Source organism: Serinus canaria, chromosome 2 (assembly GCF_022539315.1).
Source record: "Serinus canaria isolate serCan28SL12 chromosome 2, serCan2020, whole genome shotgun sequence".
In the NCBI taxonomy this organism is placed as follows: domain Eukaryota; kingdom Metazoa; phylum Chordata; class Aves; order Passeriformes; family Fringillidae; genus Serinus; species Serinus canaria.
The window spans coordinates 68,090,536-68,117,597 of NC_066315.1; the positions used below are offsets into that span (position 1 = coordinate 68,090,536).

Genomic DNA, 27,062 nt, shown 5'->3' on the forward strand with positions numbered 1-27,062 from the left:
TTTTGTTTTTTTTTTTTGAGCAGTGGGAGAGGTATATGGGGTGGTAGATGAAATGAGCAATCCAGCAAGTTAATATTAGCTTCTCTCTCTTCCATATTAATGTTTTTGTAAATTTTTAGGTCAAGGACTGCACTAACTTTTCCTTGGACCACTTGGACACCATTTCCTTTTACATTTCACCTAGTTAACCTTGTATTGAGACTTATAGCTTTCATTTCAGTTATAGCTATCTTAAGAAACAAGAGCAGTCTTAATTAAGAGATAATAAAAAGATCCACAGACTCCCTAGGTAGTTTATCCCAGTAGTTCATCATCCTTATTATTGAATATGTATTCTAATTTGGCATGCCTGGCTGCTGCTTTCAGGCATTGTGTCCTATTATGTGTTTTTCCACAACATGCTAAAGGACTTGTAGTATTTTAGCCCTTCTGCCCAGGAAGCTGAATCCTCTCTGTGATTGAGTTCTGCAAGGGCTGTAGTGAAGGAGTTTGTCTCTAGGTGAATTCAGCTGTGCTCTGTACCATCTACCATGTCACATGAACTATGAACACTAGTCTAGAACTGGACTTGACAAGCACCAAAGCTAAAATGACCTTCATCTCCCATGTCCTGCATTAAAGACCTAGGACAGCCCCATGCCTAAGTCTTGTTCTAAAATGCTTCATGTTTGTGCTCTACATCTGTTTTTCTTGTTTCAGAAATTAAGGTCCAGACTTGCTTTAATAAAGAGCAAATGAAGCATTTAATGTAGGCCCATTAAATGATCACCATTCATTCTGTGTACCAAATAAGACAGAGATCTTATGATTGAAAAATTGCATATTGTTTAAATAAAGACTGCAGATATGGGAGACTTGGAGGGTCTCCAATGGAGGGTCAGGAATTGATGTAGCAATGCAGTGCAACCAGCGTTAATGGAACATAAATGGACTTGGTGATCTGTCCAGGGATCTGTTTAATGAATTATCACAGTAACTGCTGGCTGTAGCTCTGTGGACTGACATAGAGAAGACACCCCATACTTCATTTCTCTATTTGCTTAAAGAATATTTTTTCTTTTTCTGGGAAGTGTGTGCTTATTATATTAGACAGATAAACCACATCCTTATATTGTACTCAAGAGTTTATAGAAAATTTAGCATGTTGCTAAGTCAAAACTGTAAGGCAATGCAATACATTTTAAGTAGGTTTAAAGATGACAAATATGGTGATGCTTGTTTTGATTAGTTTCATTTTTCTTCCACTGAAATGGTGGGTGCTGTATCAAGGAGCAGAAATCTATTCCAACTGCACTCCATTAATTTATTAGCTTTTTTTTTTGACGATAAAATGAATAGTTATGAACATTAATGAACACCTAGTGCTCTATGTACAGCTTCAACAATTACCAGCTCCAAAACATCTGCTTGAAATATCTGTAAATCTGATGGAACAGGAGGTGTTGTCCCTCATAAGAAGAATTTGGCATAATTCTTCGGGCAAAAAACTTGCAGTAATTCTTCTTTCAAATATACTGCACCCTGAGATTATATCAATATTAGGAAGTCAGGTTGACAAGGAGCATTTCCAGGTGCTGGGATACCATCACCTAAACAACAGAGTTGTTCCAGCATTCTCCAGAAACAACCTGAGTGCTGTGAAATAGTCTGCACAACATTTTGGAGGTTTAAAGAACGTGCTTTTCTGGCAGCAGGCTGTAGCATGCCAGTTTACCCTCAGCATCCAGTAACATTTCCAGGCACATTTAACCAACTAATATCAATGCAGCCTAAGAGATTAAGAATGTAGTGACACTGAGTCCCCAGAAGCAGATAGGTCTTCAGTCAAGAGGTAATAAGGCACCTTTCCCTTCCCAAAACTGTGTATGCTTGAGATTTTAATTTGGATTGCATACTGATGTAACTTATTTATTCATTATTTCATAAAGCAGATGAGACTATTAAAAAAACTCTCCTGTAAAATCTCCTGTAAAATCTTTTCTTCCAAATAATGTAAAAACCTAATGCAACATTATAACTATAAAATATCAGAGTTTTAAAGCCAGAAATAGGTATTGCTTTTATTTATGCTGGTGTTCTGCATAATTATATACATTATATTTAATAAAAATTATAAAAATACTTGAAAAATATTATTGACTTGGACCAGTCAAATACTGGCATGATAAATATTGGCACTTTTGGCAAAATGTAAGGGTTGATTTTGGTTTCTATACAAGTTTTTCAATCAATAAGTCAGTCTTCGGAACTGCACAAGACTACCAATATGTTTCAAGATTAGAATGTAGAAATTTTATGTAGCACATTCTCCTTGAATTGATATTTTTCTTGCAATTTGTTGTTGTTATATTTGGACAATCGTTCTTTTTGGAAGGAAGATGATGCTTTTTTTTTTCCCTTTGGAAGACCAAATATTGTGACATGAACTTTTTCATTTATTGGAGGTATTAACTGGTTGGTAAAAAAAATAGGTTCCAAAAGTCTGTGCAAAAAGGAGAGCCCTGGAAAGTCTGTTCTGAGTAAACTTATTCTTCTTGGATTTGCATCAGACTACTAAGGAGATCCAGTCTTTGGCAGCCGAAGAGGGCCTTGGCCAGTTTTCCAACTGTAGCACCTTTGGCACCTTCCCTCATTAACCACTTGAGCAGCATTTGGTAAACTTTTTCTTTTAGTCCATCTCGTTCGTAGTCATGATCAATTTCATCAATCTCGGGATCACTGAAGCCCAGTTTCCGAGCGCAGTGCTTCCACTGCTTAGCCAGCTTGTCTCTCACTAGATTCAAATGCTTTTCTGTCAGGACAGAAGTATTGTCTGCAAAAAGAAGAAGAGTGTAAGACAATTGCATCTTTCAACAGTTCTTCTGTTCCTTTCACTCTCTCTCTCTCCTCTGTCCTCCCCCAAATACTTATTGGTTATATCTAGAGACAGAATCTTAGTGATGCAATCAGAAGTGGATTTCATGGAAGCAGCATAACCCAGTGATGGCAGGCAAGAAATGTCCAGACACAACATGTGTATTCATGGGTCAGTTGCTGGATTTGCTCTTTGATCTGAAGCTATCATAGGTTGTCACTTACAACTACAAGATTGAAAAAGCCCTATCTAGAATTCCTAAAGAGTTGTATATGTTTTATATTCTGAGACACAAATATTACTTAGGAATACACCGAGATAGTTTAATTCAGTATTGACCAATAAAAATAACATTTCAAAATTGTCCCATTTCTATCTGAATGAAGTTGTTGTGGCTCTTGCTTACATGGTTTAACTTTTAGTTTTCCATGTGTCATGTCAGGCACTGAACTCTATGATCTGCAAGGGTTCATTCCAACTCAGGATATTCTATGATTTAAACTAGAAGTCAGGTGAGGATCTCCAATCCTAGCTTTGCTTCTGCCAGTGTGTGTTTTATACATTCCAAACCAAATGATTCTCAGGTAATTATATGAGGCAAATACATGAAAACTAGGGAGATATTTCGCTTACCAAATGCACCCATGGCTTCATAATGAGTATAAGTTTCTTCCATAGGAACAGAACAAGTGCTGACATGTGGATTCGGCTCTTCAATTTTCATGTGATTGTAGGATCCAATTTGAATTCCAGAGCTGTTAGTTATGTTGTACTTGATTGGATCGTCTGTGTAGGGAATTTTAACACAAATTTACAAACAACAGCATAAGGTTCAAATGTCAAGAAGTAGCATAAGGAGGAAAAAGTTCCACTAATAAGGGGAATGATATTGCACTTGATGTACTAATAACCATTTACTGGCAACTGTGCTTGAGTGTATTTTCACTATGCAGTGTGATGCAAGTGTACTTTAGTGAGAGCCCAGTCTATTTTATGACAGAGTGCCACAACCAAGCTGATCGTTACTAGACTGTAAATAATGTTCTCTGTGCCTTGGGAATGCATAGTAGCAGTCTTGTTTTCTGCTGCCTAACAGCTTCAGGAGGTCAGCCTTGACTTGAACGCTCTTTTTTAAATTTTAAAGGCTCACGTCTGCCTCTCAGCTTTACTTTTCATAGATGTAAGTGCAAGTTTACAGTTATGACTTCTGAGTTCTGTGAGACAACAGCAAATGCAGTTTCATATTGCTCATAAAATATGACTAGTAAAACACATAATTTGATCTTTTTTTTACTGTTGTCTGATTTCCACTTGCAGCAGGAACCTAAGTCACTATTCATTTTAGGTAATGTCAGTTTTCTGTTCTCTTGACAGTGTTTTCTGAACTCTGCTTGAATAATTCTCCACTAAACATTCTAACTCTAGCTTAAGTGGTGAATCTCATAACCTGGGTCTAAAATTGAAGTACAGATACTTAAAATGATACACCAAGCTCTATATTAAATCACCTGGAATCATGGTTACATCCTTGCTACGCACTCAATTGCAATGTGAAGTATGAACATCTATAGTTATGTATGGAAATCTGACTAAGTATACTTAATATATGCTAACCTGGGACTGCAAGTCAGAAATATTATATATATGCCTTATTAGATTGATGAAGTTGCAAAAAAGGGATGCATTTTATCATGTCTCATAACATTATTATTTCTACTCATAACATTATGATTCCTGTATTTATTTTTTTTTTAAGAGCCAGAGGACTCAGGAAACACATCGCATTTGTAGTAAAAACCAGAAAAACTCATGTTTACTATGTTCTTATCTGACAACAAAATGAATTTAGCATAACATATGAAAATATATACACATACTTTGTCAATATTACAGTATTAACAGGAAAACTTCCTACGTTTATAAATCTCCTTCTCCAAACCTTTTACACTTTGCAGCTTCTCAGGTTTGGGTCATTGTTTAAGGGGTGCAGAGTCAAGAAGACAGAAACCTCCCCTTTCAAATTTTCTTTGTAGTGTAGACCACTTAGAAACTGGACAAGCCTTTGAAAGGGTTAATTAAAGAATTCCGAGTGCCCCAAGCAACACAACTTTAAAGGAGCATATATTGATAACTCCTGAAGGATATTACATGATTCAGGGGTTCAAGCCAGTAGAACTTTAGAAATCTGTGCTACAATAAAGGCTGATCAGCATGAAGCCTGTAGCTAGAAATTTGTACTAAAATGCAGAGCAATATAGTCCCAAATGTGTGTGTGGTTCCAGAGCTGAGCAGAATGACAGCAACTTGAAGTTTAATCTAAGGAAGTCACTAGGTGAGGTGTACAGGAAATCTTGCAATGCTTTCATATTTTTAAAGTTCTTACATCAAAGAATATGTTGTCCTTGATTTATCAAATACACATTTAATGGTGTGTTTAGGTCCTGATAGAGAAAGGACTAAGTTTTACCTGTTGATACTGAAAACTTCAGCTCTGGTTAGAGGTATTAAGCAATAACAGAAGTTATTTCAAGTTCCTAAAGTCTTTTGCTTTACTGGTCAGGACACTATGCACAGCCTGTTGGCTACCAGGGCAGACGAAGGCCACAGCACTTACCTGAGCTTACTCTGGATGCACTGGGATAGTATGCAAATGTTCCCCTTGGGAAAGAAAAGGAATCCCTGTAACCTGTAGAAAGTAAAGAACCTCAAAGAAATGCCAAAAGCATTGTAAATAGAAAAGTAGATATACTTAACAATGGCTGCAATATTTGTGACAATGTGCTCTTAAATACAGAGATGAGAAGCTTTTTAATTAGCAGGATTGTTTCTTCTTGAATAACTCTAGTTTTAGCAATGATCTTATCGAAGTTTTGCTGAGTTACTAATAGCCTTAATCATCCTTGGATCTCAGAGAGGACAATGGATTTCCATGTGGGTGTAGGAATACCTGGCAGTTTGGGATCAGAGCACACTGCAGTTACAGACTGAGATGCATGTATGAGGTATTCAAACTGGCAAATTCCTAACTCCCAAGTGTGAGTTTTTGGATGCTCACAGATAAGCTCTGCAAGTCATACTGGAGCAGCAAAAGCAGATGGGTTACAGTCACCCAACAAGTCAGTGAGAAACTGAAATGCAACTCTTGTGCTCCTCAGTTTGGTATCTGCTACAGTATTTCATACTTCAATCTTCCTACAATAAATGTTTTCTTTATGTCTTTCAAACAGAAGGTTTTCCTTTATTAGTGATGTTGAAAATTCTAATGCCTGCCTTCTGACATGACAGCCCTCAGATTCATTTCAGTAAATAAACTCACATAAACAACTAATTACAGCCTCTGCATAAATAATTTAACAGAATAACACCTCTGTGGCATTCTACTTGTAAAAAGCTAGGCATTCTTCATTTTCTTGTAAGATGACCTGGAAAATAAGACCATGCTAAAAATATCCAAGGCTAGGAGCAGGCATCTCATACTGTCTCTAGTTCCTCAAAGTTGTATCTTGTAGGTCTCCAGTTACCACTTATTTATATGCTTTGTTAATGCCCGATATTCTCTTCCTTCTTTGTCTCCACACCTTTCTACTCCATGGCTTACCAGCAAGCACCAACAGAGGCTCTCCCTCAGCACCAGGCAGAGCTCTCTGGAGAAACCAGAAGGCTTGTTTCTCTCTGGAGAAACAAGCCTTAGCTCCTTGCTGGCTCCCTAGGTTCAGGAGTATCTCAGCTTGCTGCAAGCCAAGCTAAAAAATACACATCTATTTTCTGAAATGCTACAAATGTTGCTTCTTCAGGAGTAGAACCTATGGTATGAATGTTACAGTTTTGAGAGTCAAAGTTCTCCTCAGCTTTCCTAGAATGCCTGGTTTTTGGAAGCTGCTTTAGCAATACTTGCTGTCTGCTCTTCCTTGGCTGGTACAGCCAGCTGTTGAGTCTCATACTCTTCTGTTACACTGATGCTTTAGAAATGGTTCATTTGAAATTGGCAGCCTGACATCAGTGAAAACAGCATAATGAAGCCAAAGCTACAGTGTTTTAACTTTGAGTCAACAAAGAGAACTTAATGAAAAAAATTCACCCTTTTTATATTACAGATCAGCCTGCAATAAGCAGGTTGTTCCCTGAGCGACAAAACTCTCTTGACCAGTTCACTGAATAGAGGAAAAGTGTGTTTTCAGAAACATAGGTGTAGGAGAAGAAGGAATCTCACCTGAATCCGTGTCTGAACTCTTTGAATACCTGTTTACATTGGTCGGTGACGTCAGGTTTTGTTCAGATTCTGGCACAGGAGGTTTACTTAGGCTAAAGTTACTGGCTGAACGCAATCCATAGGTATCCACCAGGTTTCCTGTTGGAAGACTGTTGGGACTGGGCCTGTAAAAAAAATCTACATTCCATTTTGGTGTTGTTGCAGCTACATGTGGCCAGAAATATGGATTAGTGTTTGATCCTGGTTTTTCAGCTTTGGGATACAGTTCACCCAGTTGAGAAGCAGGGGATGGCTTTGCAGATGGATCGCAGGAAACTCTCCGTCTCCTTTCCTCCTCTGTCATTTCAGGGCTGTACAGCACAGGTGGAACTGCTTTATCCATCCGGCTCCCAAAGGCGTGGTAGTTGTATTCATGCTGAAGTTTTCTTTCCAGATTATCAGGAGGTACAAATGAGGTCTCACTGCTCTCCACGGGCTGGTTCTCAGGGGAAGCAGCAAACAGGGCTTCGTTAACCTCAGTGGTCATGGGACCCTGAGAGCTGTGTAGAGAATTAGGCTGATCTGAAACAGAAGAATAATAAATGTTTGAAAACATTCAAATGCAAGTATTTAACTTGTTGCAATGATAGTAAGATGTATTAACCTACTTTATTATTATTGTATATCTAAAAGGTTTCAATAAAACATTACTTCCATCATAAAACATTCTATAAAATAAAACACAGCTTTACCGACAAGTAGAACAGATTTTTATCTAGGAAGTACAGGTTTGCTTAAGCTATCAGTGTTAAAATCTCACTAGCTCGAGTAGTGTGAGAATTCACTCTGTACTCTGCTTGTATTGATATCAAGTTTTCAACCACTGAAACAAACACTCCTGGAGGCATTTGTAGGATCTGATTTACTGGTGTGTCTCCTTTGGCATTAACTGGAGTTTGATCAGTGCAAAACTGAGGTGTAACAGGATGGAAAATAATGCCCCTGTAATAACAGGTGTAATTTCATGCAGCACAAATAATTTGTCATTAAAATCTTACTTAAAAGTGATTATGTAAAGTGTTCTGTCTGGGTATGTCATGATATGAATACACTTCCAAAGAATACCATTCTACAATAATGTCTACCAGATAAAATAGTCTGTGTCATCTATACCTTTCAACCTAATTCTCAGTATCAAAGGAAGCTCTACTTCAGAATTGAGCTAGATTGGGTTATAATCTGTATGATGCTGTAGCATTTCGAGACTAAATAAGAAAAACAAAAATCTGTTTGTTACTACTTGTAATTCTTTTTTTAAGGGTAGGACTACAGATGCTTTCTTAAAGTTCTGAAAGCTTCACACTTTTCTATAAGGTATCATACATTGCTTGAAGCAAGGGACACTTACAGAGCACTGTAAAACTGGAATGAAGTGTATGTGTGTGCTTCTATTTAGTTCATATAATGCTAGTGAACTGGGTTCCCCCCAAATTACATTATTTCAGCCCATATTAGGCAGGACCAAAACTAGTTCCTTTGGATGGCTGTATATTAGAACACCTTCAGTAGGACTTGGTCTGCTTGTTTTGCTGCTAGAGAGGGAGTGGGAGGAATAGCTAATACAGAAATAACCCCATCCAAAGTGACAGCTCTTAGCAATTCAGTATTAGCATAAACTATATGGCATCTGCTCTCCAGAGCAAGCTTGAGATGTATGAACAGATCCTGTGGGATGCCTTTCACTACCACTGTCTGATGCCCATTGACTAAAGAAAACCCCCTGCCTTTGACTGACAGGCTGGCAAGATAGCATCTTTCTGCAGTGAAGATTCACAACAAAGTCTTTTGTATTTAAAACATGAGAGCATCTGCAAACTGCAGCAGTCATACACAATTCTTTCTGCACAGGAGATGTAACTACACTCACTTAAACATAGAGCAGTGGGGCTGCCCTAAGTCCATCAGTTCTACTGAGGAACAGTTGTGGGAAACCTGGCTTTGGGGAAGATTTATTAGTTACAGTTTAACGTTACTAATTTAATCGTGTCTTAGATAACTCAGCAGAATTTCATTTCTACTGGAATTTTTTATTCTTTCTTGTAAATCAGTGTTGCAAATAAGATCCTCTGTCCCTTGACATTAAGAAACTTTGGTAAGAGAATTCCAGATACACTACTACAAAACTCTAACTCTATCAGATATATTATCACATATTCGAGAGCCAGCTATATAAAATCGCAAAACATGCAACTCATCCAAGATTTGATGAAAGTATGACAGAAAAGAGAAAAAAACCCTGTCTACTAGTGTTCCTCAGATTCCTTAGAGAGCAAAGTCCTAAACAAAGGAATGATTTACAATTATGTATCCTGGTCATAGTCAAGAGCATTCATAAGAAAGGATGGAGGGGGAAAAGGAAAAGTCTTAATGAAATTAAAGCCTACAAACCAATCAGTTGGCATGACTAAAAAGATGAGAAGAAAGATCAAGTATGAAAAGTAATTATCAAAGTGACCAGTGTAAAGCTTAACGTTGAACGAAATTTTTGCCATGGAAGAGGAAAGCATAAGAGTGTAAAAGGAGATGGGAATTTTAAGTGTAACTTCTGGAGGAAATAACATCTCAGTATTTACAATTCTTTCTGAGGTGCTGAATAATTGAGTCTCTTAATAACCCTTAATGGTAAGGTTACTAGCTTTGTACACAACTTTATCTTTGGCAAATACACAGAACAATTATGTGCTAGTGACTTACCTACTTGACCATTGCTGGTATCTGCTGGTACAGCATCTATTTGAAGGGATTCCATGCTATGCAGCAGTTCATTTGGCTCGGGCTCCATTTTCTGCACATGAGAAAGAACAAATGATCAAATTATAGGCAAAAGCTTAAACAAAGGGAGTACCTGTAGAATATGAAACAGCACAGCTTCACTGTGAAGTGACCTGGATGAACAGATTCTGGGAAAAGATCCCATACTCTTTCAGAAAACACAGCCTGACAGGAAATACCCATTGCTTTGCTACAGGTGGGCAAAATCTTTTCTTCAATGAAGGCAGGGAGTACTGCAGTACATAATACTCTGACTTGGCCAAACAATATCCTTGCCTACATGAATGTGACCTTAATCCAGAGTGGCTCTGGGTTGTCTGACTTGTATTTAATAGCCAGTCTTTTGGCAAGCAATCTCAGGGGATGATGCTGAGGTAAAGGTAGATCTGATCTGTGGATCTGTATTTAATAAGTTCATTCATCAATAGGGAAGAAGAGGTGAGAAATAATTAACATTCAGGTATAGGCACATTGACTTTTATGAAGATTATTAGAAAAGAGGAGTTTAGAGTAAATTTTCAGAAAGAAGCAGTCCAATATCCTTTCTATAACCCTCATCCTCACTTAACTAGAGTGAAGGCAAAATCTACTCCTGTTCTACTCTTTTGATGTTCTGATTATTCAGGCTTTGCTTGAAGTAATTTTTTATTAACCTGCAAAAATTATTTCTCAACTTCCCCAAGTGCTGCTTACTCATAAAATAATTTCCAAAAGTAGAGTTTGTGTTAGTATTTTTTTAATTAAACCCAGTAAGTACTTTCACAAATTAAAAATCAACAATTCCTACCTATCTCTTCCCAAAAAATCTACTTCCCTCCAAAAGCAAAAGGTAACATTCTAACACACATTACAACCATAGGTCCTCAGATTTTACTTGAGTAATGGAATTGCTTGAACAGGGGGGTTAAACCAAATGACTTCTGATCCCTTTCATCCTCAACCATTCTGTGATTCTTTTAGTTAAGAGGCTTCCATGATTGCTGGGCAGGTAGTAGGGAGGCTATGCCCAAACTCCCTAAGCCATGTTGCTACTGAAGCTGTACTTGTAATTCACATAGTGACTTGCCCTGGATCCACTCTTCACAATCTGTGCCCTGATTGTAATGGATGCTTTCCTTCCTGAGAAAGTAATAAACTCACAGCCCATTTCCTAAATAGTTATTTTGTCCCTATGATATGAGAGGTGCATCTGCAGAGAGCTAATGCACATGGCAAAATTTGCCATGGTGCTGATTTGGGGGTGCTGTCATAAATTAGACATATATACAGTTCATACTGGGATTTTGATCAAATCAGTCCAAGAAATCTGTTTCATCAGTTTCACTTTGCAAAACTCTGTGGCTTTTTTGAACAGCTACTGGTGCTTCATAAACATATTCAAATCTGAGCACCTATTGGTTTGACCACAGCATCTCAAAAACCTCACCTCTTCTCAAACCACGACACACAAAAAATGAGTAATTTTTATTTCTACAATTAAAGACTTGGTGAGAAGGAAGCACTTAAAAAAAAAAAGTGCAAGAATGGTTTCACAAGGAAGTTTGTTTTGTTTTTTTCTTAGTTAAGAATACTGTCTGTATTGTCTGTGAGTGAAGTCTATACAGTCAAGTGATTAAATATCTGTGATAAAAAGGTTCCATTATCAGCCCATTTTTTCAAGAAGTTCTGATTCTCTTATTTTCAGTCAGGAAATTATTCTTTTAATCATAGTTTCTAAACTTATAGCCAGAAAAGTAAGACAAACCAGCTTGTACACTCATGAAAACAATCTGAATTTAACTTTTACCTGTTAATATTACTGAGGAATAGCTTCCTGGTCTCAAGCAGGATGAGACTCATTAGACACTGCCTGAAGGCAGGGCAAAAATTACCAAGAATTTCTGAAGTTACTTTAAATTAGATTCTGCCACTTTTTGATTTATTGGAATAACATTTTATTTCATGAGTGAGACTTAGTGGATATATGAGGAGCTTTTGCAAAATATCATCACAGAATCAGAGTGCCCCTCAGGGGGAAACAGACCTTGGGCCCACCTCCTGCTCAAAACAGGGTCACTTATGGGACTGGAGTTGGCAACTCAGAGCTTTGTGCAGTTGGTTTAAAAACCTCCAATGATGGTGACTGGACAACCTCTTTAGGTAACTTGTGCCACTGCTCTGCTCTCCTCAGAGAGAAACGTTTTGGGGTTTTTTTAATTTCACTCTTACATCCAAATTTGAGTCTCTCTTGTTTCTGTATTTGTCTTTTTTCTCTGGTCCTCACACAATGTGGGGGGTGAAGAGTTGTGGGGTGCTGTGAAGAGTTTGGCTCTGTCTTCTCAAACTCCTCACACATAGGAGCAGGTTGATATTTCTTTGTCCTCCAAAGCCGTTGCATGTCTGGGCTGAATTCCCATTTCGTATTAGGGCTAGCAAGGTCTGAGCAGATCTGCTGCCTGCTCTGACACTGCTGGTGCCAGGCAGGCTGTGGCTGATGCCCAGGTCACTGCTCTGCACCACCCTGAGGTTCTTCTTGGCAGTGCACTCCCTGGCTGGCCACCCCTGGTTGGCACTAAAGCCAGGGGTTATTTAACCCCAGGTGTAACACATTCCTCTTGTGCTTTCTGAATTTCATAAGGTTTCCTTCAGCCTTTTCCTTATGACTGTTTTGACTAGCCATTCTAGTTTGGTGCTCACTTTATGTGTGTCCATTGCTTCTGTCAGGTCACTGACAGAGGAGTAACCAGGTCAGGTCCCAGCCCCCTGCACTCCTGCAGCTGCTTTTGGCCTGCAGATGAAGTAGGACCCATCAACTGCTCTCCTCTGGGACTCACCATCCAACCTGTTTTCATCTGCTCATCCAGACAGCAACAACTGAACTTGGGTACAAGAGTAGTTTGGAAGAGAGTGTTGAAAACCTTCTGAAGGTTGAGATAAATGACATGCACTGCTCTGCCCTCATTCACAAATCCAGCTATTTTATCACAGCAGGAAATCATATCAGTCAAGCATGATCAGTGTTGAAGTGGCAGAATCTGGCCATAATTGGGGTTGGGAAGAAGGATTGTGGGGAACCTTAAAATGCTTAGAAAGCTACTCACTTTTAAATTTTTCAGATCTTCTTCAATATTTTTTCCTAGCTCTTCATAGTAAAATGGCTTGTATCTTTCTCTGATTTCTGCAAAAATAAAAGAACTAAGTGAAAATGGTTTTCAAAGGGAAGTAAAAGTGACTTGTACTGTTAACAATCTTGATGGAAAAGGAATGAAGAATGAAGACATCTACGATGTCAGAAACAAGAAAGGTATACATACATTTGTAATTTTTTCACATGGTACATTTAGTCTCAAACAGTAACAAGAACAGGATGACTTCTAGGGATTATTTGTTGTTGTTGTTGTATTGGGTTTTTTTGGTGAAATCGTCTATGATCAGTGGCTGAAAGCATCTTTCCTTGGCTTGCATATGGGGAAATTAGAAGCTAAGATCCAATACAAGCATAAAATTAATCTATTAGCAGCAGATTATATATGTTTAATATGGAGATATTAAATAGGTGGGTTCCTCATGGGATACACATTTCCTCTGAGTATTAAATATATGCCTGCTATATACGAAGCTGTTGGTGCCCCCGTCTAAATACAACCTCAGTTTCCTGTTATTTGTTGGGGTCTTTTTTGTGGGTTGGGTTTTGGTTTTTTTCCCCTCTTTTTGTTGTTTTGGGGTTTTCTGGGTTGTTGGGTTTTTTTTGTTTTTTTTGTTGGTTTGGGGTTTTTTTTTGGCACTATGTATTGAGGCAGAAAGAAGAAACACTGAGATATAGAATTTTTACTTATTTGCTCTTAGCCTCCTTCCCATACCATTCAGCCAAGACTTCCACTGATTGGAAGTGTTTTGCCATCTGACCATATGAAAGGATGATACAGCTATCAAAGTCAGTCACATTGCTTATGGAAGGATAACTAGGACAGCTTTTTAACCTAGAGTATTTTGAATAAGATATTTTCTCAGTCATGGTCAGGATATACTATATTCCTTGATGTTAGTTTTCATGTCAATTTCAGCAATAAGATTATCCTACACTGAAAAGAAATTATCAGGGATAAAGTGTCTTAATCAGCTCCATTCACTTACTAGGATTTCTCAAACCTGCAAATGCTGGATTAGATCCCGTTTTTGGTCATAGTACAGAGAGCATACTTTACAGAACATGTGCATGGCTATTTCAGTTTTCAAAAAATACCCCATCTTATTTCAAGAAGAAAATATTCTTGAACTGTTTTGCTGCATTATAAGCTATCAATGGACACAAACAAATACAAATCCTAAAGTAATGCCTTACCTGCAAAGGTTGGACGTTTCTCTGAATCTTCATCCCAGCATTGCTTCATTAAGTCAATAACTTGCTCTGGACATTTATCAGTGATCTCCTTTATGTCTGGTCTGTTTCCATTCATGATGCCAAAGCAAATCTGGGTTTCATTTATACCATCTGAAAAATAAAATTTCCCATCAGGTTCTGCTCATGGGTTTTGCTACCTTTCCATAGGTAAAAAAACCAATGAAATAGCTCCCTGTATATTTGTGGGTATGTAACACATGATTTCAAAGAAGTCCAGGTTACAGCTACAAATCATTTATATTAGTGAATTTGAACCCATTGCCCTGACTTCCATGGATTAGAGATTTATTTCAAAATTAATGGATTTACTTTTATATGTAAGACATGCGCAGTGTGAGTAAGGGTGACAGAGGTACCTCTCTAGAACCTGCTTCTCAGGTGGATCAGCTCTGCACCAGATATGAACACAAAGATGGCCACACAGGCAACATTTAGCCATTTAAATAGCAAAAAATCCATTCAAAATTATAAACATGTTACTCTGGAATTCCACAGTTGGCTCCTATTGTTCTGCATAAGCCCATTGGTGCGTGTTGAGAAATCAGCACCACACAGCAGAGAATCAGTAACTGACTGTGAGATCATTCTCATTTCCATGTGTAACTAGTCTACCTCAGGAAATAGTGTCCATCAAAGTTTCCATCCTGGCCCACCTGAGGTTTGCCTAATTTCTGCCACCAAGTCTGGTTTGTGCCCACACCATGTAGATGTGAGTAGATTCAGCTTAGATTTCATTCAGATGTTCTTGTCCATGCTTAGAAGTCAGGAATGATGCAACTAATTCCTCTGACTGGCCATGAGGTGCCAAACCAGTGCTATTCTAGGCCATGGGTGATGCAATCTACTAATCTTAATTTTATAACATCAAATATTTAATATTTGTAACTTATTTTTCTGATAGCATCCTTTGGGAAATAACATACTTTCGTATGGCTCTTTGTTAGCAAAAATTGCCCAGATCACAATGCCAAAGCTGTAAACATCTGATTTCTCCACTGGTTTAGCATTAACACAGCGTAAATGCTCTGGGGCCATATAGAAAAGAGTCCCAGCATTGTTCTGGTAAGTGCTCTTTATTTGCTTCTGGCGGACAGTTTCTTCTTGGGTCAGCCTACTCCAGCTCTTACAGGAGGCAACACCGAGATCTGCAATCTGGAAAATGAGACACATCAGAGCTAGCACTGTAATGAAGAGGAGATAAACAAGTATTGCATTCACTGTCAATTTTATAAGGTCTTAATACAAATCTAATAATTGTTCTAAAAATTAAATAGTGAAAAAATACAACTTAAGAAAGGAAAACAAACTATTTTATTTTCTTCTTGTTTTTCTTTGTTTGGTTTGGTTTTTGTTCTAAATAAAGTATCACTGAAAATTGGGAGCCATTAGGCTGAACTTTTATTATTAATTGTGGAATGCTTGCACAATGTGAGGATAGAAGAAATTTGGTTTCACTCATATTGGCATTCTTATTTGAGGTCTGCTTGCAGTGCTCATAGGAGAACGGAAGATTCATAGGAGAAGACTAAGATTCAATCCTAGAATCAACCTATGAGATGGGCAGATATGCCTCCTCTCTCACTGCCCTTTCCATTCAGATTCCATTGAACTCAACCACCTTAGCTCTTCCTTCAGAAGAGGGAAAGAAGAGGATCTAAAATGATGTGATATGTATGACAAAGAGACATGGAAAAGAACAGCATAGAATAGGTTAAAGCAGAGATACCTGGGTACTTTGTGCTTGACAATGTGGTATTATTGAAACTTTAGAGTGCAGTTTCGCAACTAGACTAATGGCTGGTGATGAAGAAAGTAATCCTTCTCTTCTCTCCCCCTATTTCCTATTATGTGGTCCCTCTGCTCCTCTTGTTCCAGGACTGACACTTACCTGGGAAGACCTAGTGCAAGGCAGTCAAGCAGCTTGCTGAACCAAGTGCTCCCCAACAGAAGGATAGCACTGCCAACAAGGTAAATGGTAATCTGCTGGTTTGGGCTCCTAAATCAAGACAGGCTGTTCACATTAGCACCAGTGCTAACACAAGGGAACAGGAGGTCAACAGGAGAGGAAAACTGAAAGAAAATGGGCATGTTTCTCTTGGCCATAGGCAGCTGTCAAACAGAGTCAAGTAACTCAATTACTTCAGATAAAAGTCACTTCTAACTCACTTTTCTCTCTTATTGCCTCTAACTAGCTTATTGTTCCTCTTGAGTTTCTGAAGCCTTGGGCTATGTTTAGAGGCTGTGTATTCAGAGGAAAATCTAGGCAACATTCTGCTGAGGAAGTAGGAGTCCAGGTTCATGTTTACAAATGAGAGGAGGTCTAGTGATAGAGAAGGATATGACAAATCTTTCTAAATTTACAACTTCCTGCAATTTCCCTTTCTAATTATCGACACTGTTAGACACATTCAAGCAGATAGATAGTACAACAGCTGCCTTAAATTATATTTTTGATCAGGCTACTTAAGAAAGCCTTATCTGGTTCTGAATTTGATCCTGTGTTCCAGATCAGTTTGTCATGAAATGTGATGATAGCCTAGTTTGGTCCTGTGTATATAAGAGAGATGAAACCCAACTCCCCATACAATTTACATTTAAAGTAGATCATGATGATGTTTTTATTTTTGGAAAAGAAACAAATTTGTAATTCTTATCTGCAAGTTGCTCATACTACACTTGGTACTATATTAAGCTTGTGGAAGAACTACTTACTAATTTATGTGTGAGAAATAGAAAATGTCAGAGTTCTCCTCACAGAAATTTATTCTATAGTTTCAAACTGTAATGGGGTCATCATTTCAACAACTCACCTTGACCAGAGACAGGATATTTGATGAGGACTGCTGCAAATTCCCCTCAGGTTTATTCCGCAGTAGCCTCTATATTTATGTGTCTTGATCCAAAACCCCACTAAAGTTAATAGAAGGGCTTTGAAATAGGCTTATAAACCATTCTTTGAAGTAGTGTCCTCATGGGGTTTTTTTGTAGCTCCTGGATGTAATTTTAAAATGATGACTAAGGGAAAAGAGGGATACAAAAGAGGAGAAGATAATAGAAGAAAGAAAGAAAGGAATAAAAAAAAGGAAGTGAAGGTAGGAGGAGAAATTACAGCAGTAAAGGACAAAAGACATCACCCATAAAACATTCTATTTTGTTTCAAACTCCGTCTTGACTTTTTTTCACCTAATTGTTATGTTATTTACAGCTTGTTATTTACATTATTTTTTAATGCCCTCAGTGATTTTTTTTTCACAGTTGGAGGAATACTGTGCAAATCTCAGACTCAGAGGTTGTATAGACCACCATAATTCACGATCCAGGGAACATTCCCTCAGTGACAGCTCACTAAACTACAGAGGCATTCATCTACCAAATCCACCAAGTCAGGAACTCTAACCAGTGTGGCTGTGGTGATTTGTGTCTTCAACACAAATCACCAACCTTCTCCATTCACATTCTAACAAATACCTTAATGTGGAAGTCTCTGTCCACAAGGATGTTTTCTGGTTTTAGGTCTTTGTGTACAAAGCCTTGCCCATGCAAATAAAGCATTCCTTCTGTGATTTCCAGCACGAAACGCCCTTTCACTGATAAAGGTAGTGAGAGCTAAAAGAAAGAACAAGAAGTGCCATCTATTAAAAAATGCCACTACAACAATTAAATTAAAACTCAGTCTTTAAAAAAAGTTCCTCAGTCTTAAGGGTACCTCTGCTTAAGCTATGGTAAGAAAAAACCTGCATCACCAGCAGGCTGAGGGAGGTGATTGTCGCACTCAACTCCACACTGGTATGGCCTGACCTTGTGTCAAAACTGTGTGCAGTTTTTTGGCCACAATTTAAGAAGGATGTAAAGACATTAGAGAGTCTCCAAAGGAAGGTACAAAGATGGTGAAAAATCTGGGGAGATATGAGGAAGGGCTGAGGTCACTTGGTCTGTTCAGCCTGGAGGAGACTGAGGGAATACCTCATCATGGTCCACAGCCTCCTCACAATGGGAAGCAGAGAGACCAGCACTGATCTTTTCTCTCTGGTGGTCAGTGATAGGAATGGCACAAAGCTGGATTAGGCAAGGTTTAGGCTGGATATTAGAGGAAGATTCTTCACCCAGAGGGTGGTTGTGATTGTTGGGGTTGTCCTGTACAAGTTGGACTTGATATCTTTCAAGGTTCCTTCCAACTAAGGATATTCTATGGTTCTAAGGTCCTTCTTGGATTGAAATTTTGGCATTAAAATAATTCTAGAGTCACTCCATATTTACAAATATTTGCTACATATTTAGCAAACTCTCCACTTATCTCTACAGCCCTTCTAGAACTTTTTAATCTGTAATTGGTCTGCTCCTCTGTCATGCACAGGAATGCCATTGTCTGCTGTCTCTAGAGAAAGCAGTGCTGCCACTGACTTTTTAATACAAAGAGAAGAATAAGAAATTAAGAACTCCATTCTCTGGCTATGGCACTAACATCCTGTCCCGTTCAAGCAGCTCACCAACCCTAAAGGATGAAGTAATTGACTGCTCACATTCTGTAGCACTTTCATCATGTTCCCCCGGTCCACATATTCCATCACAAGTGAGTAGTTTCCGTCTTCCAAAATGACGCCGAGCAGCTTTACCACGTGGTCATGCTGCAGTCTGCGCATAATCCTGCCCTCTTCAAGAAGGGAAACATTGTACCTGTAAAACAGAAATTACACTGAATTTAGATGCCAGCTCAGAAAGAACAAAGGGATGAAAATCACACTGATTCATGATGAAAACCATGGCCAAAAATGTCAACATCCCTAGAACCCCTGCAATATTAAGCATACCTTCAGCTGATTTTTAATTGATACAGATTTGTTCAGGCCAGGTTATATTCTCTAAGATGCTGCTCAAATGCCTTAAACAGAGACTGTATGTTCAGTCTGATATTAAGGCCTACTTTTCAGAAACTGCACAAGCATTCTTCTTGTAGGTAGCCATGGATGTCCAAATCTTTTAACTGGAGTGAGATCTGGGCAGAGCTGAAAGAGCCTTGGAACAAGAAGGATCAAGATCCACTCCACTACTTCTTGTACAGGTAACTTACAGAGGTCTTGTTTCCAAAGGGCTTCATGCTCAAAATGGATTTCTTACAAGGGAGCCACACACATACTAAATGATGACAGCATTTGCTAACAATTACTGGTTTAACAAGTACCTTGGCCTCAGTACAATCCATCAATAATTATAGGTACATAGCTGGGAGCTCACTAAGGGTCTTAAAAAAGGATAATATCCTTTTTTATATTATCCTATTATATAATGAATAGAAGGATGCTATTTTTATTGTTGTTCCTGTTCTAGTCATCAGACGGAAGGAAGTAAGAAAATATTGAAACTATACTGCTTGCTAATGCTTCCCTGCCCTCTGACTTAAAAGGAAACTGCTTTCTCCATCTGTGTTCCTCTGTATTACTAGAGAAGAAACCAGTTGCTTTCTTTGCATTAGGCTCAGTTAAAAAAATTTGCTGAAGACTTACGGTTCAATATTTTAGGAAATAACAAAATTATGAGCCTTTGTAATGAAAAAATAACACAAACCCAAAAATACACTTGGCAGGCTAGTCCATTCTAACTGTGGTCATCCCAAACTGTCATTGCAGGCTGCAAACTACTAGAATCTCTTCATTTGCTTTCTACCAGCAAAATAGAAACTCACTTAATTTATTTATCATAACCCAAAGTAGAAAAAGCACGAAATTTTGTCTCTCTCTAGTGGATGACTCACGGGAGAGTTTTAGGATTATTATGGCTGTGAGGTAGTAGAGCTGCAATGTGACCTGAATCCACTGAAACAGACATTCAATCTTTGATTAAATCAGTGGGCTTGGCTCACTCTGCTCTTTCTCAAGAGACAGGGTTACATTTGTGGTATTAAGACACATGAGGTTGGAGTCCTGCCTAATATTTTATGTGCATTTAGTTCCTAGTGGACATCTACAGTTGGATAATTTCATTGAAAACATATCTGCAAGTTTGAAAACATCGTGTGGCCACTGAGTTCCTGCATTTCCTTAAGTGTGCAGGAGTCCTCTTGATTCTTAACAAGAGGGGAGAAAAAAAAGAAAATTTTCAGGACAGCTGTTAGTATTGTTTTCTTTTCCCCACATAAAGTACCTCCAGAAGCCAAAGACCTAAAATTATTACACTCCATTTAGGTTTGTCTTAATTGAATTTAGAGGACTTAAACCAACTGAAGTGAAAATCAGAACTGAGATCTGGAACTTACTCAGTGCGCTGTGGTCCTGTATACACTTTTTTTAATACTACATATCCATATTTCTTGTGCAAGCATAAAGAAATTGTTCCAAATCCTCCAGCATCTAGTTGCTTTTTTTCAAGCAAATCCTTGGTGTTCATGTAGATGTCTTCCAGAGACATGGCTGCAGTCTTAGTGGCTTAGCAATTAAAATAAAATCAAGCACCCTCGTGCTCCTGGACCTGCAGTATAAAGGAGGGAAAATGAAGTGTCATTGAAAGCATTGAGCTGTTCCACTAAATAAGTGTACATTGAAGGAGTGGGACCAAAACATAAACTCTCATGACTCTTATGAATGCTCAGTTGGAAACCAAACATGCTGTGGCTCTCACAGAATCAGACCTAAAGATTAATCCTGTCAACCCACTACAGTTATATTCAGTTGATGTAAAATCATTTCTTCACCTGAGGATCTCAAAGTGCTGCTGATAAATAGCTTTTATCCATACAATATACAGTAGGGCGGTACTGTCCCTACACTTCATATGTGCAAAATCCAAACCCCCAGAAAAACCAAGGGCCAGGGTCCCAAGGGCAGGTAGTGCCTAATGATTCTGATAGCTATCTTATTTTCTGAATTGCCTGAATGTGGGCCTGTCAGGTGCCCAGATTCCTGCATAACCCTAAGCTACTTTTTAGGCATCTTTGCAAACCTAAAGGGTTTATGCCTAAAGCTTAAACCAAACAGCCGAATGGAGGGTGAAATGAAGGACTCAGCTTCTGTGGGAAACTTATTTGCCCATGAACTCAAGGTGAGAAGTGCTAGGAAAGAATATGTATGGCAACTCTGCCCATTAAAAAGAAGAGGAACAAAGAAATTATGAAGGCTTGTAGTAACTCCTAAGTGCATCAAGACAAAACCAGAGTTTGGGGAATCCTATGAAATGGGTAAGTAAAAGATTAGTAATAAGTAAGTAAACACAAGTGGATGCCAGAATAATTTTAATCGTTTGATAAGGCTGCAGTACTCTCTTGCCTAATATGTTTCCCAGTCTAGACAGCCCCTGCCTTCAGCACATGCCAGCAAGCTGCTTTGCTAGCACTGGTGCAACCAACAAGCTCTGCTTTTCTCTCCCTCATTAAGTTTTTAACTTAAGCACCTTACATCAGGTAAAGAGTTTGCTGAGAAAAGACAAAGTCTAAGAGACTGGCAGGGCTGTTCATTTTCCACTCATCTTGGGTAACTACAGCACAGACAGTGATGGATGGAGCAGGGAGAAAGGCACCACCTCTAAGTGCTGCTACCAGCAAAAGCAGATTGACTCCTTTGGGTAACTAAGAGTTCTAAATTGTGTAGCAAAGAGACTCTCAAGTTTTTCCAGACCAAAAAATGACTGCTAATTCCTGTAAACCATTGTGCACTTGTATCATCCAATATCTAATTGAAAAGATTGCTTAATGTTGTTGTGAACATCAGTTGCAGCCTAATTTTGACTGCCTTATTACCACACCCTCTTTGGGGAGCCTGGGATCTAAGGACTTAGTGTGTGTGGGAAGTAGGTACCTGAGGAAGAGAGACATTTCAGTGCTGAGTTGGAAATGGTCTGATCAGTTCAATACTGACAAACCACAACAGGGAAGAATAAGTTAATTAAAAAAAAATAAAAATGTGCCTCTAGAAGAGATACATCAAGAGCTTTCTTTTCAAAGTACATATAGAGACTCTACGGGCTGTTGTAGCACAGATAGGGAACAACCTCCCTACAACCAGAGTAGCATCCTCTCTTCAGAGTTTTCTGCTTTGGCTTTATGGACTTCAAAATGATGCAGGCTTTGTTTTGCTGCAGTGCTAGCCTGCATTATGAGCACAGGCCTGAGGATATGGCTGCATTAATTTAGTAAGAAGGTAAGTCCTGCTATGCCTAATAATGATTAGAGGAAATTGTTCTTGTTTCATTTGTTGTGGTAGGGTTTTTTTTGGGTAGTCGTCTTTGGTTTTTTGTGAAGTTTTTTGTTTGTTTGTTTTGGGGTTTTTATTTTGTTTTGGTTTTGGTTTTTGTTTTTCCTTTACAGCAAATCAAACAGCAAGTAACAAATGACTCATAGCAGTGAAAGCATTGTTGCTTTCATAGCTGAGCTTTCATCTCCCTGGAAGTTTCTGATGATGGTTCTCTGGATTTGTTGGTGTGGTCATACTGACTTTTGTGCAGGTGGGGTGGATGTCCCATGTACAAGGGCCTAAATTCAGTCATTGGAGTCAAACATGGCATAAACTAATATCTTGCTTCTTTATCAGTCTTCCTTCCAAGAATAAGTTTGAAGTCACTTATGTATGTTTATTTTTCCATGCTAACAGCAGCTAGGTAGTCGTTATAAGACTTGCATGTGCTTTTCTGGTGAATGCAAAGTAGGTGTGTATTTCTGAATGGTGAATCTCCAAAGTTGCATTAATACCACTGATAGCTTGGGGCTGGCATTCAAGACCATATGCCCTGGCAAAAAATACCTCTGCCCAAAAATGCAATAAATGCAGAATGTTGCTCCTATGTACAATGTTAATTACCAGTTCCTTCCTACCAAGCCACATGTAGTCACTATGACCAAAAGTCTTGGAAATTCAAAAGAAGTCATAACTTCTAAAATCATAATGTGTCTGTTGAAGTGAGCTGGGTAACATTCAAGAAGAGGGAATTTTCTTATTAGATGGGAGGGAACCTTCCCCCTTGGGCATGGTAAGATGCTACTGCTTTTTTTGGTATTCTTAATAAGTAATGAGGTATTCTGAATAGAAGCCGTCTGATCTAATGACGTATTTCAAACCCAGAGTTTTTTGTTTTGTTTTTTTTCCCCCTGTGATATTCATTCTACAATGTCTAGCTAGGCTTTAAAGCAAAGACTAATTATTCTGCTATGCTATTTAACATGAAATATTGGCTTACAATACCTTTAAATGTCAAATTATAAAAAACCAAGAACAGAACCTCAAAGATTCAGGTTCACTCCAATCTTAGTCTTTTTATTGAAATACAGGGTAATTTATATGTATCCTCAGTACTTAGGACACACCAATTCATGAATTACATACCTGTGGTTAAGAGAATAGAAATTTTGTAGCTTAATTTAGCCAACCTTTACAGCAGGTATGCACACTTCTAATGGCTAATTTATGTTCTGTGAAGTAGCTGTCATCTGTGTACTTGATTCATTATAAAACAGTTTTTTCCTTATACTATTCTAAACATTTGTATTCAGTTCGGTTCATATTTACCAAGTACCAACATGTGTTATGAAAATTTTTAAATTTTCGTCACACATGTTGGTAAAATCTCTTCTAAAATTTTACCAGTTGTTAGAAGAGAGGAATTTCTGCCCACCAGTATGACTGGTGTTCTTTAGAAGAGGATAGAACTGTGCTAAGTGGCTTCGCGGCATTCTTCTTTTTAACACCATGATTATGTCCTCTCCTTTAACGCCTAAAGGGCATATAAATTCACAAGAATCATAACCTGGACATTAGGTCATCATGTCATATTCCTAATCACTGTTCAAAAGTGCTTTGCTCAGTTCTAACGATTTGTAACGGATCTGATGCAGTTACAAATCTGTAATGATGAGACCTGTTTGGTTAAGGAGGAGGGCGGAGCACATTAGCACTGTATTATGAAAAAAAATGGAGCCTTTGTAGTCTAATGATGCTCCCAGTGCCTAAGTTTTTAAGAGGTGCTACAAACTTTAATTGGCGAAAATTAGCACCTTTACAAGTAGCAAAATTCGTGGTCACTGAGTTATCAGTCAGTAATGGAAAGGAATAAAAAACAGAAGCCAAAGCTGGTATACCCAAAAGACCAACAGGAGACAAACAGAAGGGCTGCTACAGCTGATAACAAAAATATTGCCTATGTCAATGATGTTGCAAAAGAGGGTATCTCCGATCTGTTGCTGTAAATGTCATAACCCACTCCATCTAAACCTTTCTCTTCTACTCAGATTTTTCAGCTGATGCATCTTTTCACTAAGGAAGGTTTGGTTTTTTTCTTTTCTCCTCTTGGAAATAGCAAAGAAAATACCTGTGTCAGATCGTCATCAGGTACAGAAAGGATCCCACGGGAAGAGGAGGAGAAGCCAATACATGGGAAACAAAGGTGTTATGCAACACAAGTTTTCTTTTACAGGAGCAGAGGCAGCGTGGGAAGAGGAAAGGATGGGATCTGTGCAGTAGCCAGTACCCGTGCAAAGGTGCCACAGTCGGTTCTGGTCACAAAAGTGATTCCGTGTGGGAATCGGGAAAGGCCATCCCGACTGCGGCGCCGCGCCGGGCCGTAGCTGTCGGAGACGGGCGCTGCCGGGCGCTCCCGCTCAGCCCCGCCGCGGCCTCGCCGCAGCCAGAGGCGTCTACTCGCCGAGGAGCCGGGAAGACCTAAGCGGGGCTGCTCTGGCCTAGTTCCTCGTTGGCCGACTTGCCATATCGCCCTTCTCCTCCCGGCGGCTTCCTGCCACCGCTGCCGCCTCCTCTCGTACGCACCGCTCCCCCGCTCGGCGCTTCCCCTTCCCCGTGCCCGGGAGCCCCTCCGCGGTGGTGCGGGATGGGACCGAGCGCTACCCCGACGCCGACCCATCTCACCTCGGAACCCGTCAGCCCTCCAAGGATCAGGCAGTGGCGACACCTTCGCACCCCCCTTGGCGGGATCGCCACCGTGGTTTCGCTTTCGGTGCGGCAGCGCGGCCCCTCCAGCTGCCCCCGCTGCGGCGATCCCGCCTTACCGCGCTCTGGCCTCGGAGGCCCCCACAGCTTCCCGGGGTGCCGCTGGCAGTGCGGTTCGCCCCCTAAGAGGCTTAATAAGTGCCTCTCGGTCCCGGGGGAGGCGGAGCGAAGGAGGCGGCTCGGAAGGCTTTGAGCGGCGCGGAGGCCGCCCAGTGACTGAGTCACCGCCTGAGCCCTCTGAGCGCTGCGATGGGTGCCACACCGTGCCTTTGTCACTGCCTAAGTTCTCTGAGCACTGCAATAGGTGCCACACGGTGGTTCTGTCACTGCCTCAGCTCTCCGGCCACTATGATAATTCCCAAGAAGGGACTTTGTCGCTTCCTGAGCTCTCTGGGCACTCCAGTCGCTCCCACACCGTGGCCCTGTCACTGCCTCTGCTCTCTGAGCACCGTGATTGATGCCACACCTTCACTCTGCCGCTGCTCCATCTCTTTGATGGCTGCGATAGGTGCCACACCGTAACTCTGTCACCTGACGAGCTATCTGGGCAGTCCGATCAGTGCCACACCGTGTCTCTGTCACTGCCTGAGCTATTTGGGGAGCCCGATCAGTGCCACACCGTGGCTCTAATACCTGTCGAGTTCTCTGGGCACTACTGTCGGTGCTGGCAGAGAATATGTCACTGCCTGAGCTCTCTGGGCACTACGGTCGTGGCCACGCCGTGACTTCGTCACCTGTCGAGCTCTCTGGGAACTACAATCGATGCAACACCCTGGCCCTGTCACCTGTCGAGCTGTCTGGGCACTGCAATCTGTGCCACACGGTGGCTCTGTCGTCTGTCGACCCCTCTGGGCACTGTGATCGGTGGCACACGGTGACTGTGGCACTAGCTCGAGCTCTCTGTGCCATCGGATCGGTGGCACACCCTGACTCTGTCCCTGCCCCAGCCCTCTGGGCACCGCAGTCGATACCACACGGTGGTTCTGTCGCTGCTCGAGCTTTCTGGGCTCTGAGATTGGTGCCACATCGTGACTCTGTCGCTGCCTGAGCTCTAAGGACACGGCGCTTCTCCCGCTCTAGCGCTCCTGACTTACCGCGTTCTGGCCTCTGAGAACCCTGCCGCTTCCCGGGGTGCCGCTGGCAATGGGGCTCGCCTCCACCGCCACTTAAATAATGTCTTAGTCCCGGAGCAGGAGGCGGAGCAAAGGAGGAGGCTCGGAAGGCTCGAAGCAGCGTGGACACCGCCCAGTGACTGAGTCGCCGCCTGAGATCAGAGCACTGCGATTGGTGCCTCCAGAGAATCTGTCACTCCTGAGCTCTCTGAGCACTGCGATCGGTGCCACACCGTGCCTTTGTCATTGCCTCCGCTCTCTGGGAACGGTGACTGTGGCACTGCACGGGCTCTCTGGGCACTGTAGTTGATGCTACACCTTGACTCTGCCGCTGCTCCATCTCTTTGGGGGCTGCGATCAGTGCCACACGTTGACTCTGCCACTTCTCCAGCCCTCTGGGCACTACTGTTCATGCCGGTAGGGAATCTGTCCCTGCCTGAGCTCTCTGAGAACCTCGATGGATGCCGCACCGTGCCTTTGTCAATGCCTCAGTTCTCTGAGGACTGTGATCGATGCAGTCAGAGAATCTGTCACTGCCTGAGCTCTCTGAGTAGTGCGATCGGTGCCACCAGAGACTGTTACTCCTGAGCTCTCGGAGCACTACCATCAGTGCCACACAATGGTTCTATCACTGCCTCAGTTCTCTGAGCATTACAATTGGTGTCACACCCTGACTTTGGTGCTGCTCCATCTGTTTGGGGGCTGTGATAGGTGCCACACTGTAACTCTGTCACCTGAGTTCTCCCAGAACTACGATCAGTGCCACACCATG

General features: G+C 40.5%; 1 protein-coding gene across 5 annotated transcripts; it reads right to left on the reverse strand.

The window, feature by feature from the left end:
* Nucleotides 1–719: 719 nt before the first annotated feature.
* Nucleotides 720–26,384, reverse strand: RIPK1 (receptor interacting serine/threonine kinase 1). 5 transcript variants are annotated; one of them, XM_030226788.2, is made up of 12 exons: nt 26,273–26,384; nt 20,507–20,718; nt 18,777–18,930; nt 17,725–17,862; nt 15,180–15,408; nt 14,197–14,346; nt 12,956–13,032; nt 9,798–9,888; nt 7,065–7,625; nt 5,469–5,540; nt 3,488–3,640; nt 720–2,812 (listed from the first exon to the last, which is right to left on the reverse strand). In XM_030226788.2, exons 2-12 carry the CDS (start codon nt 20,656–20,658, stop codon nt 2,526–2,528), a joined length of 2,064 nt encoding a protein of 687 aa, XP_030082648.1. In that variant the 5' UTR covers nt 20,659–20,718; nt 26,273–26,384; the 3' UTR covers nt 720–2,525. The 5 variants fall into 5 exon arrangements, with proteins under 5 accessions (XP_030082648.1, XP_009090056.1, XP_050826498.1 ...); XM_009091808.4 differs by lacking the exon at nt 26,273–26,384 and adding an exon at nt 25,098–25,362; XM_050970541.1 differs by lacking the exon at nt 20,507–20,718 and having other exon boundaries at nt 26,273–26,378.
* Nucleotides 26,385–27,062: the final 678 nt, after the last annotated feature.